We start from the raw sequence: 19,673 nt of genomic DNA, 5'->3' as shown, positions 1-19,673 counted from the left end.
CATTGACTTTTATTATATCCGAGTTAAACCACTAACCGAAATCGCATAAGTAGTTTCAGAAATCAAATACCTACCTCCCAACTTTTAGAATGTTACGTATATTTGTTGACAATTTTCCAACTATTTTTAGCTCATTCAATTATATCTCTCATCACATAAGTAGGTGTATGTATTATATTATGAATTGTGTGTAGCGTTGTGAACCAAAAACTGTAAAAAGTGTTTGCTTTCGAAATACTTTGGATGTCGTCCAATTTTGTTGTGTTGTCACATTTACACATTTTCTACATTATTAAAACTTGACTGTTCTTAAAACCTTTAGTAATCCTAAATCTTGCCAAACGTTTATCTGACCCCATATTTTACTTTTTAAACCCTCACTCGAATTGCTCACGCTTATCGTTAAATACACGTAATGATAAAATTTCACCAATCACCAGTTGCATTGTGACAAAGTCAACCGCCTTCAACTTGCGTTTGCTATCTTGTACCCGTATCCAATATTGATAAGCGTGATAACGCAATCTGATAGGGCGCCCTATCATCGATAACAGGGTACCGACGAATTTGACATCTTAATCGACTATATCATGAGTGTACTTCGCGGATATTTACTATCGATGCAAATCAATATCATAAGTCCAATACTTACATTAGTGGGCGACCGATAAGAAACATTTCTTCGTAATTATGAAGTCATGGTGAATGACACTTATAACAGAGGAAAGGAAAATTTTAATAAATAGATTAGTTTCCAGATTCGTCTACCAAGAAAAATACAATAATATAAACAGATTGTACTATCATCTTTAGACTTCATATAGATGCGAGAGTTTGAGAGGATATAATTAGGGATGATTTCGCAATAACTACGAAATGGATTACGATGAAATTTGACAGATATCTAGTTTATAACCTGGAGTGAAATATATTTTACTTTTTACCTCAGAAAGTGTGTGAGCAGAGGCTTATATAGTTTACTCTTGATGGAGTTGCAATAATTACAAATACAATACTTAACAATAATTTCGCATCCGTATTTGTTTATCATAGTGGGATGTCCACCACATGTTCTTGTTAGACCATCGTTCAGTTACATCTGAGTTCTGTTTCATTAACGTCGTTTCACAGGCCTCTTGACGTCATAGGTAATCACCCAATAACAAAGCTTTACAGTAGCGAACATTTTATTACTATTTAGAGTTGTGCGTGCGCTTTAAAGTAACGGCACAATTCATCAACAACGTTTGAAACCATTAAACACCCATTGTTGAGTTTAAGACCTCATAAGTTTGCGTGAAATTTAATTTCTAAATTCACACAAAAAACGTTCTATCTCTCAACGCATTCTTAGATTTTTACACAGTAATACTTTGCGTTTTCATTAAATAATGTATTCTGTCGGTATAGATTGTTTCGGGAGCTCTGTACAATGCATGCCGCATTGTCACATGTCCGCGACTCGAATGCAAATGACGCCACATCCGTCTCCAACGAATAATATATCCGGTGTGTAGTAAGGCCTTCTTAATATTCATAGTCATAAAGAAAATCTTTCCACTGAGTTCTGGTTAGTTCCTTCACAAAGCTACCTACAGCTTCTGTAATCACAAGATCATACCAATTATATTCAACTATAATAATATGTTTTAAATCCAATTTTATATTTGGTTCATAAAATTTTATCTTAATTAATTAATTAACGAGTGCATTACAAAAATAATTAAATTCTCCTAGTTACAGTCGTTTCGTTACGGTAACTCACTGAAAAAACTGAAAGTCTCGCCTGAAGGAGTTTTGAGTTTAGAAAAGGGGAACTTTTAATCAACAAAAGTTTTAAGAAATATTTGTTTTTAGTAAATGAGAATAGAAAGCTTCGTTTTCTTTGTAGCTGTAGTTTGACGTTCAGTTAATATAATATGTATTATATATCAACTCACTCTACCATCTACATAATCCAATTACTTGTTTGACACCAATTAGTAGATTTTCCATCTCCGGAACTAAGAAACTTGATACTAAACTTTCAAATATCTCATATAATCCTAACCATTATAAGGTATTAGAAAATAACAATTTAAGAACTGGTACACATACAGGTTTTTAAAGATTTCGTTAGAGAATCTCTCGAGAATTTCGTTCAGATTAATTATTTAACGGCCGAAAAGACATTCATATTAAAATTTGTCATTCATAGTTTGTCGAGTCTTTATTTGAATTTGAGATAATATTATGATTATAGGGTTTATTGAAAAGCCTGTAGCAGAGTCATTGAATTGACGGACTGGAGATAAAGCAATTTCGTGAGTTTAGGGCACAGGTAAATATAAGTGTGGCGTTCGTAAGTGAGTAAGCTTTGCCAACCTCGATGGTGTGTGTTTGGAATAAGTATCTGTAGAATCTCAATTGTCCGACGGCTTCGCGCCTGACCTTAACCTTGGAGGCCCACGTGCTTGCTAGAGTGTATGTACCCCTCGTTCATTACGCAACGTCCGCTAATAGACACGTATACTCGATCATCAATATCTCCTCATCCTTTCCCCGACTCATGTTGCCACATCTAATTTGAGCAAAAGTTAAACGACCGCCAAGCCAGTAGTTAGCAAATAAATCTTTATTAAAAACGTTAATAAACATCGTCGTGGCACGCAACACACGAGCTTATACACAAGTGCAGACGTTCTGTAGTGCTATTGGTTATTTATAATTATCCATGTCTCGCCTGGAGACGTTTTCAGAATTGTTTATACATCTAACAATTTGTATTCAGCTACTCAATAAAACAACAAGGGCCTACGTGGCATTGCCGGGGCTTGTAATTTACTCACATATTCTCGACATGTTTATCTTTAAGACATGAATAGATATCTGTTTGAGCCTCCTTGAAAAACACATATTGTGATGAGGCATGTTCCCAGTCTCTAAACAGTACCTAAAAAGAATAACGTTATTCACTGTGTATAAGTTGATCATGTACGACCTTTGCCGGCGTGTAACCTAAAAGCTTCATAAACCTTTTTATGGGTATGACTTCGTCGACAACCGCCACTGCCATATGGCACTGTACAGTCGAGAGAAAATCAATTACAAATTAGATTGTGCATGATGTTAAAAGGATTTCGAGAAAAATTTAGAATAGGTTTTGTGATATGCATGTTCAAGTAAAACAAAACGTATGTATTACATTGCATATTTCCCTTAATTACTTTAACTCACCTTCGATATGCTGACCGGTATTAACGAAACCCAAGTTTAAATTAGTCCCAAAACAACACGATTTCGGGTGGAGTTTAAAAGAAATATGAGGTTTTTAGTTTTAATATTATTTTACTCTGTGAAGTAAACAACGATCGATAAGACAGTAACTACTCTACAACAACAAAACTTTCCTTCAACATGATGAGTCACTTGCGTCAACATTAATATCAATCGATTTGCACGTTTTTGCTTCAGTAAATATTGAGATATTTCGAATCATTGTAGACATGAGAGCTTGTTCATTCTGTGCAATCCGCTTAAAGCGATTGTGCGTGACATTACGAAGCTTAACCTTAGTGGTATCCTTTCGTATCATACGCTCGACCACGACCTCGTGGTAATCCAATATGGCAAGGCGCCACGCTCGACTTACGATGTGATTACTCTTTTGTGATATGTTACAATCATTTCTTATTAGTAATCATTATGGTAAACATAATTATACAGCTAAGAACTGAAACAATATAGAACTCTTTATAGCAGTATAACTATTTGATAAACAGCCAGTTTATTACAAATAACAACCGTAACGATACAAATCTGTTATTTTCATGGCGAGAAACGAATAAATAAGTTGTTTTATTTTTAAACTTGTCTCCAGACGTGGCGGTCGGTCCTCGCGAGTGTCCGACCATCACCCACATACCACATGCCTAGTTGGTACACCTGTGCACACATGTCGCCACTTACCTATGCAATTTTACTGTTACTGAAACGCACGTTCTCGCTACTGTATTGATCTTGCAAGTGGATTTTATTACTTAACTTACGGTTATAAATTAGCGTTATAAGCCTGAACGGGTGTTCCGGATCGTCTAAGTTTGTAAAAGTAAGTGTTCTTAAGGCCCAAGAAATAACTATTGTTTTATAATTATTTCGACATAAAAACGAGCACGTATAGATAAAATTGAACAATACTTTCGAAACCCGTATGTCACCGAGTGATATACGCTAACCTAAATTGAATAGCAAAATTTGAAATGCAAAGTATCCTCAATTAAAATTATCTACAATTTAAAGGAAAAATAATACATAATGTAGATTGTGTTCCACAATACATTAACTATGTATTTATATGTTTCCTCTTCGGCAATTAAACGACTATGTTTATTTGTTTCTAGTAATGAAGTTATCTTTAACAAATTGTACAGGCTGTGTTCGTGCTATGTTCGTACGTACAATACGCTTTTCCTGTTCGTTTTAAACTTGATTACTCGGAATAATAATATAGTTGTGGTCGCTCCTCGCCATGAAAAAGTTAATTTATCCACTATTGCAAAATTTTAGGTTTTCCGATTTAAATAACTCTATATTAGGTATTTATAGTCCTTATAAACCCAGCAACGGTTTCTGCTATGACCACAATATTCCATCGGTATTCAACCTTATATAATATTCCCCGCAAGGAAGGAAATCACTTGCAATATTGGAAATAACAATATAACAAATACGAATGCCTATGCTAAAATTGTACCGCTGTATATTGATACTGTTAATTAAAGCGTTGCACTTGTTATTGTTGAGGATAATACGTTAATTTATTACAGCTTGAGTTCATATTATGCCCTGCACAGGTGAATTTACAATAATATAAAGTACCTACAAGTTTCATGGAATGTTATTTTTTATACTTACCGTTTACCTAACCGTGTATCGACTTATCTTTGAGTAATTATTCTTTTAATTGCGGTCATATTAACTAACAGCACAACTCATGTTTTAGTGCATTTGTATGTTTTAGTTGGATTAGGTAAAGAACTTTTCTATATGAAGTTTACGATTGTTTGTCAGTGAAGTTAATTTAATAGATAGTATTAGTAAGACATATTGAGTGCAGATGCTTTAAGCTATAATGCTTATGTGTGGCTCATGTGTTAAATCTATGGCGCGACGGTTGGTTGCGATTTGAGGCCGCGCGAGTCAACGCCACTGCCAAGGTCGCTTCGCCCGCCTCCACTTCAAACAATCGTTACTTAGATTTAGTGCAATGGACTGATCTTTATCCTCAACATTAATCGTTACTGGGTAAATACAAAAACATTAACGACATTTGTAGTTTACTTATCCTACTCCAGAAATTGTAATATCGATGTGATTTAAGCCCTACCAAGTGCATGTCAGACAAACATTAACTTATTCTTGCAGCTGTTGCGCGGCTCGCATCAGTTACGTGGGTAAATAAATATTTTAGTGCGCGGACAAAGTCGTTCGTCTAGCTGGTGACTAGTCTGTAGTTCTGTATTATGTTTCCATTGAACCAACTGCGCAATATGGCATGCATTATATTATACATGTTCTACGACATAATTTAATTGTGATGAATCAAGATTTTCTACGTAGGTACAGTTCAAAATACAGGGGTTTGATATTTCTCAAATAACATTTTGAAAAGTTCAAAAGATACCTCTTTAGGGTGCGCAAATCCTTTGTGATCCCCTATATTTACCGTTGAAAGTATCATTGAAATAATACCCTTTGGATATTCCAATAGCGTCATGCTATAGAATATGTACAGGGTGCTGTTTAAATAGGAAACTGACTGTAACGAAACTTAAAACGGGCTCTTAAAAGATATCCTAATTATTTTTTTAAACTCAGTGCTCTGATAAAGGAGGCCTAGACATCAAATGTATTAACTGGATAGTGGATAGAGAAGTTTACCTACTTAAAGTGACTGTCGTTATTTGTCTGCAAGTTTTATAGTATAATAAAACGTATCTGCGAAGACAGCCAAAGAGTTACCTCTACACATCCTCTACATGTCGCGTATTCTAAGAACTTATTGATTTCTAGAATAGTACGCACGTATAAGGATGACGTAGCGGAATCGATAATAACACGACTATCGAATTATTCTCATTTACGGTTCGTAACATTGTAGAGGAAAGCCGTGCAATGTAAATTTGCGAGCGAGTGTGCTCGGGTGAACGATCGCAATAGAACCGGTCTGACAGGCAACGGAGGCAAAAAGGATCCTCCCGGGAATGTGCCGCGCCGCGACGCGCCGGTGCCGTGCGGTGCGCACCGACCACGCCGCCACTACTCCCTCACTCTGTTATCTACGCCCAGATATTTCCGGCTTATATTCAAATCTCACAGCACCACAACACCGACGTTATCGAACGCTGCTAGTTAGAGGAAATTGCTGACAGGATACTTGATAGCACACGAATACATACTAAACATAATGTAGACACAAAATAATTTACAAAAATTCAATAAACATCATTTACCTCTACAGCGATTTTCCTGCATTTGTTGATCACAATAGGCAAAGGTATAAAGTGTTCATTATTCGGTTATTCCTAGTACTCCTACTCTATCAGTTTGTGTGCTGATTTTCAAGGAAATCCCACTTGGTACGAAGAATTTTATATGTATGTAAGAGTCCCACGTATAACTGATAATTTATCGATTACGATAAGTCGGTATAAAATTCCGCAAGTTGATCTGAACTCAGCGCTATCATGCACTTTATCAGCCTGACACCGATGTTAATATGTTTTACTTTGTTACATCACTTTGTCTAGCTACAGTTATTACTCTTTTGAAACTTCATTGTAAATGTAAAGTACGTAAATAGAGAATAATATAGCGATGATGTGTTATTGCTTATGAAAACTATTATTTGCCTAAAAAAATAAAAGAAAACAAACTCTAGGTAGAGTCATCAAAAAGCACAACACATTTATTTTCTGGACTTAAACTTTATTCTAATTACAGAATGCCGATGTGGGCTCTAACAACTTTTATAAACCATAGTGTAGGTGTCTACTAACAAACCGATAAAGGATGGTTATCCGCGGAAAATTCTGTTTGTACCGCGTTATGTTTGCTGTAAGCACTAATGCCACACTGTAGCTAATTTAGATAGGACATCGATTGAGTTTGAAAACTGTAATGGTCCATGTGTTTTTTTTGAATTCTCAAAATACTTATATTTTTGTTATAGGGAACAACGGGAAAGAGAAAGAAAATTCTCGAAGCAAGGAAGCCACATCTCCAGCAGCACGTTCTGCAAATGGTCAGTATTATCTTCAATATTATTTATGATATGAAATATAACGTTATTCTCGATGGAGCATAATCCCATTCACAGCATCGCATTCAGTGCATACCGAGTTACTATGGTGATAATCGCGTATTAAAGCTTGAATGAGTGCTTAATAATCGAGCTTTCAATCGAGAAGGGAGGGAGCACCCCGGGTTTTGCGTCGCAAAGGGTCGGGGAGGGTTAGACGGTGCGCACATGCTGCGTCCCCGGGGGCTGCGGCGCGGACCGCGCAGCCGCAGCCGCCACCCCTGTGTGCCCCGCGCCCGCACACCCGCCCTCACCCCGGTCACCCCCGTCACCCCCGCCCGCGCCTCTTTCCCCGCTCTGCAGGGGCGACGGCTCGGGACACCCCATCCTATAACATTTTTGCGGAAATTGGAAACTCCTAGATATTTGACTCCATCTTATTCGCATATAAGTTTTCGTTCCATATCGCCGAAACTACACAATAATAAATAATATATGTATTCTGCAGTTTACATTTATCATTAAAACAACATAAACTATAATGAGTCATACTGTGATAATATTAATACCTAATGAATACCAAGTTAGATTATATTTATGTTGGAATAACAGCTCGTCCGATCAATTATGACAATAATAATAATATAATCGTCGTCGCCTCGGTGCGAGACAAAACAATGAACTTGATATAAGTTTACATTGCATAGTACATGTACTGACTAACATAACGTAGTCTCGGTATCGTTTACATAGGTAAGTAAGTATATTATAATAATTATTGTCGCAGTTACAAAGGCATCCCAGCACCCTGCCGAGTGCTGATATGATAGTAGAACGTTGAAACACAATGTCAGAGTGTCATTAGACGTGACATATCAATGGGACAAAATGCGAGATAAAAGGACATCCGTCTTTCGTGCCTGCCTACAGCCATTACGTTTTCAAAATACAATAATGTTGTAAGATAATGCACATTGCGACATGTATTCTGAAACACGTTTATGTCACGCATAGTAGCAAACGGTATTTATAACAATGGAATGAGACTATTAGTTGAAGAAGCTGTTTTTGACGCAGATTTTACCACATTAGCGTTGACTCTACCATAACTTTTTTGATGATGTCATGAAATATGAAAAAAAGCTTACAAGACAAAAATAATAATACATGATGTCTACACAAACAAACAAGCGAACATGGTTATGTCGATAGGAAAGTAGAAGGTGCTTAGGATAGCTTGATTATTTATCGGTTCCTCAACATTTGTGACAGTTTTTATCGAAAGTAGTATGTATGACGTCAAGAAAGTAAAGCTATCTTTGAACTGGGGATAAACGATTAGTTAATTGGTTAGAATCTTCCCGTCCATTACAAGTGACTCGGGTGAGCCAAGTGTCGGGGTATTCGTTAATTGTTGTTCTGACGCGCTTTCATTATCAGTCACTTAGATAACACTATAATGTATATCTTTTGTTGACCACTTGTGTTGTTAGTTCTGTGTTCATTACCTAGCTGTTTGCATCTATCATTGTAGGTAACCGTAATTATTCCTGACCGTCATATTCGTTGTCTATCAGTGATATTTATAATTTTAAATTGCACTTGGTGTACGCACTCTATAGAATGTTCTACGGAATGTCTAACCTGTGTGTTTTGAAGTAAATAGCGAATAACTAAAATTGGCTCTATCAATATATTTAAAACACGCGAACGCGAAGGTATTTTTACCCATTAACGAACAAACACACACACATACACGTTTATTCGTAGCCACAGCTGCTGATAAACATACACGTCATTTTCACAATTTGGATCGGTTCCAGTGTTAAATACAACATGATATATAAAATACCTACGTAGAGATACTCTCTAAATGTTTTTCCAGCAGTTTTTGATTTCATTCATATTAGGTTCGTCACAAGTAGTCAACTAGTTTTTAGTTTAGGTACCTATGTACATCGTCACATAAGTACAACCATATACTTATTTGCCAAAGCGACTTAGAAATCAAGTAGTATTTCATCAATGAACAACATTTTTTTTTATTCTATGAATATGTAGCTACTGACTTACACATTAAACATTTCATTATATAATAAATTCAAATATCTACCTATCTAAATAAATTAGTCATCGAATCGATGAAAAATATAAATGAGCAATATTTTCAGCTATTCGACATTTTTTATATTGAAAACAACTATCGATTACAACAGCAGTTAATTGATAATGTTAACATAACCTTATAACAACTGCGCAGTTTTCTCTCTGCTTTCTAGAGTTTTGAACTCATTCGGAAGCGTAAAAAATTAGAAAAAATGCTAATTGATTTCCGAGCGTCATAACTTAATTTAGGAGAGCGCGCGCAGGCTTTCTGTCGGTGTCATAGTTGGTAGTGGGGTTAATGAACTCGCACTGAACATACATGCCTAACGTTTGTCTACAATTAATAATTCATGTTGTAATGGCGGCTGACCGCGAAGTCGCGAACACATTTGGCGAGCGTTTTTTTTCGCGATATTCATACGTTGAATCATTCGGCGTGTAAATTAATTATCTGGGTTCTGGATAAAATACGACATACAGATCATGTCTAAGCTACAAAAATGTCTGATCTGATCTTCGCAAATTACTAAATGATATTATTTGTTTAAATGTATGTGAATCATCAGTTACAATAAAATATCATCATTATCATAGAAACAAGGCAACACAGCGCGCAACATAACTAATTAAATATTCTAGTAATTGTTACTTCATTCTTTACACTTTTCCCCATGGCATAGAGGTTAGGTAACGCAGATCCGCTCTGTGGCACAGATTACCATTGTTAAACGGAAGAAAGTGACTTACTACAACGACCATTATGTACCTCTCCCAGAACTTTCAACATAACACGTATTTTTTTTTTTATATTCTTTTACTACCTATTAGACGAAAAAAGATCCTAAAATCATTCTGGCGGGGAAATTGATTGAAATTATTGTCATAAACAATAACAACCCGATTGTTACTAAATACGAGGGATGTAACTGGAATATTGTCCATGGTTCGCGTATATTTTAATAGCTAATATTCGAGCTTTATTGACACCATTTTCATGTGCTTACGTCATAGTTGAATATCTTAATCGCACTCTAGTACGAATTTAAAAACAAATTCAGTAACATATTCGAATGAACAATAAAATATTTTAAGATCGTCAGTGTAAATTTTAAATAATACATTGAAATCCATTATAAAAAAAATAACTATCAAATATTGCTTCCCCAGAATCTCTCTATTTAAATAGGTATGTCTGTCAGCTTACAGCTAACAAATACAAGAAGAATAAAATGTACATAAGTGTTCTTAGATTATCAGGCAGGTGTTACTATTTGATATTGATACTGATAATAATAGCAGATTATTTTAATACAAAAGAGACAAAAATATTTTAGTAAGTAAATAAATATTATAAGCTTTCAAGACAGTACAGGTTAGTTATTAAGTTTGGCAAAGTATGTCAACTCACGACCTCGGATGTATCCCACTCGTCAGACAACTCTATTGCTCAGAGAAAGTGTAGATAATAAGGTTTACACTACTTTACACATTCATTATAACTCTGCCATACTACTGACCTGCATGCTACCTTAAAAGTATGTATAAACATCATGATTTTGATTTTAACTATATTTTTCCTGGTAATTGTAAAGTTTTGTTTAGCTAAATATCTTCTTGGATAATATACACTCACTCTTTGCAAAACTCCAATTAGTTTTGCATTTTGCACAAACGGTAAATATTGTTACCACGATACGTTCGCCTTTCGTTGGTTAATTAGTGCACTCGAGCTATTACATTAAAATTGCTTATGGTTCGAAAGCGTCTCCACTAGTGCATACCGCGGTTACCTACCGGCGATATAATAAAAATATTATACACATAATAAAACACAATAAAACTTATTTTTGTATTAATAGAGCAAATTAATAAAACATTGGACGCGAAGTGATAAAAGGTCAAGAGCTCGTTTATCAGAAGTTCAATGATCGGAATAAGGAAGAAATTGCACGAACACACTTGAGTACTTATAAATAAATCCCAGTCAGTTATTATAATAATAATAATTATAATATGGAAGGATTATTGGTTATTTTGTTTTATTTTAAAATGATAGTGATCATATTGTTTGATATAAAAAGGTAGTAAGTAGGATAAGTACGTAATGTGTGTGCACAGCACAAGCGCAGCATGAGTGATCATGATCATGTTGCAGAAACAAAAGCCGGCGCCGCGGCAGCCGCGGTCACTGCGGCAAAGTAGCTCACTTACATTATGTACTTACATTACATCTCTAGGGCTATCGTAATGAAACAATACGTCCATCTTGCTAGCTTTTCTAACCAATTGCAATTTAGACGAGCAATATTTTGGAAATAGACAGGTAGGTATCTTCTAAATTTTAAAACGTTTCAGTGCCTAACTAAAATATAGCTAATTACCTCTTAATTTATTAAGGAATTAATTACATACATAATTCACGAGACCGTGAATTGTTTCATTACAATCTAAACAACCTGCCTGAAATTTTCTTACAAGAACTGTACTGAAATGTTTAACAAGTTCGTACCCACCTAGGTAGGCAGTGTTTCATTTCTAGGTATATTTTTTACTAAAGAAAATTTATCAATACATCAAATAGGCATAATTTATATAAACAACATTTTCAGAACCTAAAAAAATACTCAAGAGTAGCTAAAGATAGATTTTATAGAAACACCACGTGCTTTTCCAGGTTTTAAGAATCTGGATTTTTTCGTTTTTTTTTTACCTTTGTAATGCTTAGGTGTTGCCGCGTGTTCTCGGTATCATATTCCGAATTTATTCTCATAACAATAAACGTTAAGGAAATCAAGTAGAGATGTAGCGCGGACCAAGTGCGGGAGGCTGTGAAGCTGCGATCAATACGCAGCCGTCGCCGCCGCACCGCCGCGCGCCGCCCGCCGCGCGCCTACGAAAGCGAACGCACCGACCTCGCTGCCCTTCACCGAAGTGTCGACGACCCCAGGACCCCGCGCACTTCCCCGCAAACCACGCGCCGTTCAACCCTCGTATCAGCCCTTCACACTTCTTCGGCCTGATCTTAGTGACCCGATTAGTTTAAATTGTCACTTCATCTTTATTAGTCTACAAAAGTTTATTTCAACAAAAAATTACAGGTTTTAGTACCCATACAGATTTTTTTCAGGCACGATTTTTTTTTCTATTTAACTTGATTGTACAAAACTTAAAACCATCAAATTTTGCAAAAACCGATTTGAGCTTATTCACAGATTCGTCGTGTGTATGCATCATTACGTATAAAACAAACAAATCATATATCCTGACGAACACGGAACACGATTGCGTGGACCATTTCTATAATCGTAACTTCCGCAGCTATCTAGATGGCGCATCTAGTTTGAACATCCGGCAGTAGCTCTTTAAAAAAAATACGGATCGATTCCCTCTTCGTTAATATTCTGTCAGCATCAGCCGCGTCCTCAAGCATCGGTTTGGATAAATCATGCGTTTCCATTGCCCTGAGTTTATCAAGTTTTAACTCGGCAAATTACCTTTAAAAATTGTCGTTATCATTAGATAAACAAAAATCCACTTCAAGTGACGTATCTTTGCGGGGAGTCTAGCCAATGAACTTGAGATAGACCTCCACTGCACGAACTACTACTATAAATAGGTTCGATGACAGACACCTTTGAGATGGGTTACGAGCGTGTTGTTTTTTTTAATAATGAACATTAATTAACAGTTCAATTAAACCTTAGAGCAGATAACAATATAATTACATCTTCGAGTACGGATTCGGTTCTAGTTCTTTAATATCTATAATATAATTCCGCATTAGTAACAGCTTTTTAGTAACATTTTTTTATTTGTCATGAAAATACCAGCTTTGCCATTGACCACTACAATAAAAAATATATGAACTCAAATGGTTTAATTCATAGTTACGGCATGGCAGCGGAGTCGAATGTCGGGTGCGGCATCTCACGTGCCACAGCCCACGACTATTTTAGGCAGCGTGCATGGCATTTGGGACGCGTGCTGGAAACTGCCTACTTATCCCGGTTTATTTTAGTTTGCCCTACAAACGGCTGTAACGTGTAACAAATATCAGTTCCTAACAGATTTCGAGATGTAATACTTTATTTTTTTTCTTCTATGTATCTTCGACGTTTTACTATAACTTACATCTAGCAGATTATTGAGCTTCAAGTGAAATAATTCACGGTCTCTTGAACTCTAAATTAATTCAAGTCTATCCAGAGCATCTAAGTAAAAAAGTGCAGTTAATTAGGTTTGGCTGAACACGCCTGCGCAAGTGTGAAAGAATAAAGTTAACGTTTTTCGCCTAACGTAACGTCTCGGTTTACAGTCCATCTAACGGTAAATCAATATTACGTGTACATTTTTCTTCATTAATACTTTTATCCCACAAGCAAACGTGGCGTGCAATAGCAAGTAGTATTCATAATAATATGTAATTATGACATTTTAAAATATTCATTTCATACCTATAGGGGATAGCTTTATTAACTCGCGATTCATTTACAACTATGTGCCTATTACAACAGATTAAAATACGGGTGGTTTACTGGCTGTACATATTACGTACTACGTACGTTCGCTAGAGGTGGGGAATGCGCATCGGTTTGGGAGCGCTCTTGCCCGCGCGCGACCCTTTATCGACCGGCTTGCCGAGACATCAACGGAGCCGGCCGCTCGTACACTTGACATTCGCGTCCCCCAGCAGAGGGTGCACGACCCTAAATGTTAAATTTTACGATCCTGCTCCCACGCGCGTTCTAAATATTATTAATTTATCTACATAGTTATGTTTGATGATAAAACTGCGCTAAAATTAAAGAACAATAGTTATCTTTTGTAACTAGTTGGTAGTAAAAACGGTTGATTAATTCCATTAATAAAATAAATCAAAAACTAGTCTGTTTCATTATTAGCAATTTGTATGGATTTTTTCTGTGCAGTCCTTTTAAAATCAATCTTTATACCCTTGCAATTAATCTGTTTTATTCTAGGCGGCGTCAAAATCAAGTAAAATATCAATTAAATTTAGCCGTTCTTGGGATATAATTGGTGTATAATAACATATTTAGTTTTTTAAAATAAATACTTAATGATTACTTTTTTGTTAACAGGAGAGGATCACCCAGGTCAGAAGCAACGCAAAGGATTCTTCAGAAGCCTCTGGAAAAAGTCTCGCCACTACTCCTTAGAGCACCCTTGAAATGAAAATTCGGAAATCTTTCGATTTACCTGTATTAACGCATTATGCGATGAAGTAACTTTTAACAAGAATAATTTAGCGTATTAGGCCATAGCATAAAAAAACATATTAATGAGAAAATACTGTCTTTTCGTATGAACATATTCAAAAATATTTTAGCAGTGTTCACACCCATCTTGTTCAATTACATGATGTTAATAACTTACTACAAGAAAATTAGATGATACGAAAGATGAGAACAGACCTACATGATGATGGGTTGCAGAAACGAAATAAGGAATGCTTAGATTATAAGGTGTGCTGGCTTATGGGATTCGAGTATTATATTTTTAAATCAAATGTATAGCAGTATATACATTGTGTATTAATTTGTCTATTAATGCTTATTATCAACGCATAATTTATTTATCTAAGTGCGTATTTTATTCATACAACTAAATACTTACTTTTGGTATATAAATAGAATTGTAGAAATGTAGATAACCACATTAGCAAGTAATACAAACAAGTTTATTTTTTGTTTATGCTCTTGGCAATTAGAAATGACTAATCGACGGCGATTTGTATTGTTCATCAAGAGAATTTAAAAAAAGGTATATACTATATACCATGTAATCTCGACTTTTTTAATAATTTACGACATAAATTTAGAGAACTACCCTGGTGTGCTGTAACTTTAAAGAACCAAAATTGCTGTTTAACATTTTATACCAATCCTAGTGTACTTAATTCTTATTACTGTAGATTTTGTCAAAGGAAAAATAAATTATGTTCATTAGCAATATTTCAAGACTTTTAATTTTACCTTGATTTTCAAGTGGGCTTTGTTAAGGTAGAGATATAAAATAAACAAAATATTATAATACAAATCATTTTATTATTAGATAGACACAGTTCCCATCGCTTATCAGAAACAATGTACAAAGCTATAGTAGTAATATCAAATATAAACAATATGCACCCTTCGTTTACTGCAAGCCTTGTTTGAGGATACAGGGTAATTGAGCGCTTCTATTTTCGCAGCTAAGAGATAGAATAGAACAGAATGCAAATGTTTTATTACCTACTACACAAGATTATAAATGCGGCACAATTAAAAAGAAAGCATAGCAGAAAACTGTAACAGCGGGCCATGTCGAGCCCGCGACCGCGGCGCGTCGCGGCGCGGACTTCGGCCGCCGCCACGCACTGATGTGTCGGATATTACTCACACGATGGTTCCAGTGGGACTAGAGATCTTCAATTAAAATCGTAATACTTGGGTTACAGTGTCTTTCAATTTGTAACAAGCCCTTACACAAATGCTATTTATAATAATATATATATATAAGTTGTATAATGTTGTTACAGTAATTTCATTACGTGGTTATTATAACTTCTCTTCAAGCATCTGTACGCGGGCATTTTCGTTAAGATGGCTAGTAACGCTTTACGAGTCTATCTCGATAATAAGTAGTTTTATAATTTAGATGATGCTTTTCGCCAGATAAAGTACCAGAATGCTTGATAAGAAACCTAAAAAAAATCTCTATACATCATGCTTTGAGACCTGCTTGCAAAGCTAAAGACGCTTTACTATACTGGTCAATAAAAGCAAACTTTAAAATACATTTTAAACCATAGCAGTTTACAATTACTTCATGGAAGCGGTGAGCGTATAAAAAGGATCCAAAATCCGCAAAGTAATTGCATCTGCGCAGTTTCTAAACGCATCACACACTGATGACGCCATAATTTATCGAATATCAAAACAAATGAACGGTCCTTATCACTTTATAGAATATACAAAATGCAGTTACTTATTTCCCTGTGGAAAAAATATTATCTTATAGTACTCTTAGATCACGGCGCGCTTCGATCTGTAAAGAACAAAAACAACTGGTTGAGGCAATCGAACGCTAACACTCAAAAAACCATACTTATTCTGGCAGCTAAACTAGCCGGATTTTTAGGTGAAACTTACCTCTAATAACCACAGGTAATTAAATAGTCTCCTAACTTCTCCACTACGGATGCAGCTTGCTGGGGTTGGATGGGTTCTTCGTACAGAGAAATTACGACGGCTGAAACAAAACACTACAATGAACTAACCGTCACACGTTTATTAATTAACGCCTATCTCTTAATTTTATTTCCCCAGATCAATAAACGTGTGTACAATACTTTCCTGTTATTAACGAAAATTTTATACGTAAGCGATATCGCACAAGTTACGAAGTATTAAGACACTGAAACACAGTGAGGCTATCCGCCTCGGCAATCGTAAATGCTGAAGATTTTCATCACTGAAAACGCTTAAGCGTCCTCCTGATCAGTGACGATGATTTTCATTTATAATGTCGCTTTCGAAAAAGGAAACAAGGTGTTTCTGTACAGTAAGATAAGAGAACGTCTGAAGCAATGATAATACCAACAGATTTAATGTTAACAGAGGTTTACGGGTTACGACCTCATAGGATCTGACCCTTAACAACAACGTTTGAATTTAGTGGAAGTAACGTTTAAGATAATTACACCTTCTTAAGAGTTTGGTCGCATTAAAATGCATAATGATCAGAAGTTTCTAGAAAGGCTAAACGTAGCTATGGCACTAAGAGTGCATCAGTAAGAAAATGGTTGTTTGAGCCTGCAACCACGACGACGCGGGTTCGAATTTGACCATTTTAACTACTTATACTAAAATGGATTGATATTGAACAGCTAATTTTGTGATTATAACGTTAAAGTTACATATAAACTAAAATTTATAAACCCATAACAGGAAAATATGCAACCACAAGATATAACAAACACTACTGCACTTATTAGTGTCTTTACAAAAACATAAATTAATAAATGTACCTATATTGGTACGTACTTAGTCACCAAATGCGAAATTCAATACTAAGATAGTTGACTACCATAGGCTAATACAGCAACAATATGTACGCCATAATATTATCATAATCTTCATTAGAATTGAGGCTATCCTACATTTTGATTCGGCGACGTAAATCATAAGAAGGCTTTTTGCCAAATTTAAAGATCTACAATGCCTCTCATCAAATAGCACTCAAAGCTCGGTCTTGCGTTTGATTGCCTTTTCGCTAATAGTGTCGTTTATTATTCCATTAAATCATGTGTGATTAAATATAAAATATGTGTATCGTGACATACACTTGGATACATACGTGTAACGTTAGGAAATGATTGACGTACGTGTCTATTTGCGTCGACATACCTATTGGAGTTTGCGTTATTTACATTATGCACTCATATTTTAATTTAGCTTCTTTGTCATAAAGTGCCCAAAATTATAAAAGTTAGACTAAGCTCAATGGATATCAGAATTCTAGGTGACAATATTAAATTCACATACCTTGTTGTGTCTTCATGCAGTGCACGCCGACCTTGCCGAGTTTTGCGCGTATGATGCGGTCTGTGCCACTGAGGTAGATGTACCGCGTGCCTGCTATCGTCAGGCCGCCACTTGTTAACAGTGATTCATTGTCGAAACCAGCCACTATCTTCGCGACTTCATCTTTTGATATCTGTATCAAAAGTTAACTTATTAGAATAAGATATGAGGAACTTGTTAAGGAAATTCAAATTAAGCCAAAATCATAAGAGCAAGTCTGATCGAGTTTAAGATCCTACTCATTAATAAAATTACGCCCTAATCAATTAGTTCACATTGTACAGGTTTTAGGTTTAGAAGACAATTTTCGCAATAAGAATCGATCTAGTGTAGCGAAGTCTCATCATATCATGGGTGGATGCATAAATAAGTAGATCCAGTAACTAATATTTTCAATAGCGGAAAAATGATTTTTCAGAGCCGAGCGGTAATCGAACCCATGACACTCAGTTCACAGACAGTGGAATCGTGACAACCTTTTGGTCCATACAATTTTAACGTCTACGTCAACATTGTAATTATAAAAACGGTATTTCCTACACATTTATGACTGATTTAATTAATTTATGAATGTTTTTACAAATAATTGTAATTCTTTCCCTGATGTTATTAACTCCAACTTTGACTTGATATTAATGTATTACATGAAATACTAAAACACGTTTTGTGTTAAAAACTAATAAGTAAGTTAACATTTTTGGTGCATAAAACTGTTGCAGGATTGGCGAAAATATTCACCGTGCATCCAAATACTATGTAAAGAAATAATGGCCAATTAGAATAATTCAAGACTAATAGTATTTCGATCAAAATCTAAGACAGTATGTAGGTTTGTTTCTGTGCATTATATCCTGAACATTTGGCAATGTAACATCTGTAATTTATAAGCTGAAACAAATACTACATAATTTTGCAATCTGGAGATGTAATCGATCGGCATTCTGATTACAAATGCATGTATAGCTAATCTTCAGAAAAATACCGGCCGGCAAACATGATAGAGCATCTAATACGATTGTATGGAACTTTTAAAACTTAAAAGTGATTCATTCGTTGTTGAGATACAAAGATTCTGATCAGAATATTTGTTCGTAACAACGAAATTGAAAACTAATTCGAATCGCTGGCTCCCACCACATGTCGCCATCTTGTCAAACTCGCCGGATAAAGAATTCGTCATCCATTGGACCTACAATGAACAGCACTTCACCACCAAAGTCTATCACTAGTTAATCACAGCATAAGCAAAATTTGCAAATCACTGATCGCGGTACAACTTGACAAGAGGATATAACTTACTTCGAAGCCTTCCGACTTGGCCCAGACATTCCCATCGTGACCGGCAATCGCAGCTTTTGTAACACATCTGGATGCCATTAACTGTTTATCGACATAATCTTGCCAGCTCATTTTGATTGAGTTCGACTAAAAATAAAACTACACTTGACTAAAACACAATTTACTCTTCACAACGAGCAAGCGCTTCACACGAACAAAAAGCACTGCCGTCCCAAAATCACCAAAATGGCAGCGTAGTCATAGACACGACCGGAAGAACACTACTGCCAACATAACAAATTATAATATTGTTTTTGGTCAGGTCATAAACAATCAGTTACCTCTGGCAACCTCACTCTATTGGCATATTGTTTTAATGATACCTACAATAAATTATTTAATTCATAAATGTATATATCAAAGTT

The 19,673-nt window shown here is 35.6% G+C and overlaps 2 protein-coding genes across 2 annotated transcripts in view; one reads left to right on the top strand and one right to left on the bottom strand.

Annotated features, from left to right (window-relative positions):
• Nucleotides 1-15,357, top strand: part of LOC142987509 (uncharacterized) — a 110,603-nt gene extending 95,246 nt beyond the window's left edge. The window contains exons 15-16 of the mRNA XM_076136322.1: nt 7,211-7,282; nt 14,485-15,357. Coding sequence (XP_075992437.1) covers nt 7,211-7,282; nt 14,485-14,573 — 161 coding nt within the window. The 3' untranslated portion in view covers nt 14,574-15,357. The remainder of the gene's footprint in view (nt 1-7,210; nt 7,283-14,484) is intronic.
• A 73-nt stretch (nt 15,358-15,430) lies between these two features.
• chic (profilin chickadee) lies at nt 15,431-19,513 on the bottom strand. The gene is made up of 4 exons (XM_076136324.1): nt 19,270-19,513; nt 17,932-18,103; nt 16,537-16,636; nt 15,431-16,432 (listed from the first exon to the last, which is right to left on the bottom strand). The coding sequence occupies exons 1-3, from the start codon at nt 19,378-19,380 to the stop codon at nt 16,539-16,541; spliced, it is 381 nt and encodes a 126-aa protein (XP_075992439.1). The 5' UTR covers nt 19,381-19,513; the 3' UTR covers nt 15,431-16,432; nt 16,537-16,538.
• Nucleotides 19,514-19,673: the final 160 nt, after the last annotated feature.

The sequence above is a fragment of the Anticarsia gemmatalis genome, chromosome 3 (assembly GCF_050436995.1).
Source record: "Anticarsia gemmatalis isolate Benzon Research Colony breed Stoneville strain chromosome 3, ilAntGemm2 primary, whole genome shotgun sequence".
NCBI lineage: Eukaryota > Metazoa > Arthropoda > Insecta > Lepidoptera > Erebidae > Anticarsia > Anticarsia gemmatalis.
Note: the sequence above shows the minus strand (reverse complement) of the source record. Positions and strands in the feature narration are given on the sequence as shown.